Consider the following 3489-nt stretch of genomic DNA (forward strand, 5'->3'; position numbering starts at 1 on the left):
TCTAGCCGAGTTAATACAACACTTTTATTTCTGACTAGTTGTTGCTCGTGACTTCGCCAGCATAAAATTAAAAAATAAAACTATAGCCTATGTTAGTCTATACTACTATAATAAAGCGTAAACACACACTTCTTTGTTGCCTAAGATATCAGCAATTACAGCATATTTTTGAATAATTGTTTTATTTAATAAAAAGCTCTACAGTAACGTCACGCTTTAGGCTATATATTTTCACGCTATTAAACTTAGGGGGTAAATATTTTAGATAAAAACCCTAACGTGTGAAAGAGACCATAAGTTGCTGCCAACATCAAGAAAGTAAGACTGCCAAGATTTATGATGGCATTTTATTTTTCTATTGATAATTTGACAAATGTAAACAATAAAATAAAAATTTCATAATTCCATGCGGATGAAGCCGCACGGGAACAGCTAGTTTTAAATAAAGATAAAAAGTTTCAATTTATATATAGCACAGACTAAATAACTTTAAAGAATACAGAATACATCAAAACGGTTAAAAAGCTAACACTATTTTTTTTCACGCGGACGGAGTCGCAGAGTACAGCTAGTCTCGTATAAAGAACATTATTATAAATGTTTATAATAAATTCCTGTTTACAGATTTCAGAATGACAAATATGGCGTTAATACTTATGTGCATGACTGTATGTACGGTCACAGCACAGACTTTCCAGTACTCAAGGGGTTGGACCAATGGGAAAAGAGATGGCATCAGAAACCATGTGTTAGGACGCATCTTCTCCCCTTGTCAGTTGATGAAACTCAAGTACATTCTTGATGGAAAACCGATAGACGAAAGGGTAAAAAATATAAATTTAAGGAAAACTTTTTTTTTTTATTTAAAGACTTGGAGACGGACAGAACGTAAACATAAAATAAGAAATATGAGAAAACTAAAATTTTATTTAAAAAACCTAAAAGATTTATGATATTTATCTAAACTTTCAGTTCTACGCGCCTTGTGAGTACCACAATGAAGATCTAGAGGCGCCATCTAAGCGGTACAAAACAGAACCAAATCAAGAAACTCTCTTTGAAGTATTTCAGTAAGATTCGCGTAAAAGGCTACTTCAACGAGATTGTTAACGATAAATCGGATCTTGTGAATGTAAAAGCTAGGTTTATTTTCGCATAATAAATATAATGTGAAATATCTTGCTCAATGTTTTCCTTTCATCCCGTTATAAATTGTAAATTAAAATACAGATTGTATAAATAAAATATTTGAGAATATAATAGCGTTCTCTTACTTATACGAGAGATTTTTGTGACTTATTATATTCCTCCCCTCCCTGTTCAGATCAATTCTCTCTTCTCCTGAAACTTCTATTTTTTCAAATATTTCATTCAGTTCCCTATAAAAGCAATAAAAAACTTAAACTAATTAAGAACACCGCTTTACAAATCAGCAATTTGTTCTCTAGACAATATTTGATAATCCAAAAAATAGATTAAACTATATTGTTCTAGTGAAATTTTGTAAATACGCCATCTAACGGAATATCTCAAAATCATTTGTGTAGTAGGAAAAATGCTTGGAAGAATCATTTAGTAAGCTTGGTTTTTATATATATTACATTGTGTTAAAATCAATAAATTAGAAAGCTTTTTATAAGTTTAACAAATGTAAAGAGTCACTCGGTGTGTAGCTTGTAAAATGTTAATGAAATAAGCGCCATCTAGTGGCACAAAGCTATTTCAAAACATAGATCTTCTTGCCGACAGATGGCGATGGCGAAATAATTGAGGACATTTAATACCAAATAATTGTCGGTGAAAAACACCGGTGTGTTTTTTTAACTTCAGAGAATCAGGAAGAAAATTTGCGAGAAAATTTCCTCATGGATTACATTACAGTAATTAAACTTGTGGATGTACAGAAATGTATAAAAATATTTCAGGAAACATTTAAAAATATGTAGAAGCTTTAAAACTAAGACCTTATATTAAGCATTTATTTGAAGCAACTTTTAGAAAAATATTGCAACTTTGAAAGATAATATTAAAAACCTTTTTGTTCAATTCCCATCCAATTCAATTCTAAACGCATTCCCTCATCAACAACAACCTGTCATTACAACAAAATTGGAGACATATTTTAATCTGTTTAACGATCGTCATTTGTTACATCCGCTAATGCAAATTGAATCTTATTTCTATGTTTTTAAATCACATAATCCCATAACAACACACTTTAGTGATGTCCAGGTAATTTGTAATTCATGTATCATTTTGTAACAAGCGCTATTATGTTGATATTAAGCTTCGAGTTGTGTGACTATGTATTTATGGAAACATAACGGCACGAATAATTGAAATCCTTTACAAGGCTTGTTGGTTTATATGAGAATACCGTGGGTTTACACTGCCAAAATACTAGACATAAGCAAATTATCTCTTTTTTTTCGATGAATTTAATTTTAGTTTTTTATTAACTGATGTACAAAAATACGCTTATGAAAAAGCTACAGCATTCAAACTATAATTGATTTATTTAATACTAGTTTTCGCCCGCGACTCCGTCTGCGTGGTATTAAAAAAAGCAAGTAACGTATGTTCAGACTAAGCTTAACTTAAATGCCAAATTTTCTATAGATCCGTTTAGCTGTTTATGCTATAGACTGTAACAAACATCCATCCATCTAAACTTTTGCAAAATATTGGTAAGACTGGCTACCGCCGTTTTTTCCTGTGTGAAATAAAACGCGGAGTTGCTTCCACTTCACTCCTGTTTTCTGTGTGGTCGTGGTATTACACCGGGCGAGCCGGCCCATTCTTGCAAAGATGTTAAAGCGGGCTCTACCACTGTTAAAATCAACTACGTATATCAAGTTTCGTAACGTTTAGACTGTCTAGAATTACGTGGTACCATTTAACAATACAATCAAACTTTAGTATTTATAATTTTAACTAGGTTTTCGCTTGCGTCTTCATCCGCATGAAATGTCAAAATACCAGTTACCTTACTTTGCAATCTTGCTTCCTTGATGTTGGCAACAACTTATGGTCTCTTTCCCACATTAGGGTTTTTATCAAAAATATTTACCCCTAAGTTTAATGGCGTGAAAATATATAGCCTAAAGCGTGACGTAAGTGTTGGGCTTTTGATTAAAAAATAAATTATTCAAAATTATGCTGTAATTGCTGAGATCTTAGGCAACAAAGAAGTGTGTTTTTATTATTTATTATAATAGTATAGATATAGATACGATACAACACTACAATATTCGAAACATACATTATTGAATTCAGGCAGTTTTTATTACGTAAAAAATGCAGGCTTGTTGGAGTTTCTATTTATTTTATCAATACCTAGTAATTCATTAGTGTTTGAACGCATTTCATGAAGTTATCAAAAGTACTAACGAATGGTTGAAAGTAACTGGGAAACCGGCTTATAGTGAAAAACCCATTAGTTTAGTATATAGTTAGAAAATAAAAAGTAGTACAGCGGTCACGATAGAA

General features: G+C 31.6%; 1 protein-coding gene across 1 annotated transcript; it reads left to right on the top strand.

Moving 5' to 3' along the window:
• The first annotated feature begins 629 nt into the window (after positions 1 to 629).
• Positions 630 to 1113, top strand: LOC106106134 (pro-corazonin-like). The gene is made up of 2 exons (XM_013286673.1): positions 630 to 824; positions 973 to 1113. The coding sequence occupies exons 1-2, from the start codon at positions 633 to 635 to the stop codon at positions 1072 to 1074; spliced, it is 294 nt and encodes a 97-aa protein (XP_013142127.1). The 5' UTR covers positions 630 to 632; the 3' UTR covers positions 1075 to 1113.
• The last annotated feature ends 2376 nt before the right edge of the window (positions 1114 to 3489 follow it).

The sequence above is a fragment of the Papilio polytes genome, unplaced genomic scaffold (assembly GCF_000836215.1).
Source record: "Papilio polytes unplaced genomic scaffold, Ppol_1.0 DF822400.1, whole genome shotgun sequence".
NCBI classification, from domain to species: Eukaryota; Metazoa; Arthropoda; class Insecta; order Lepidoptera; family Papilionidae; genus Papilio; species Papilio polytes.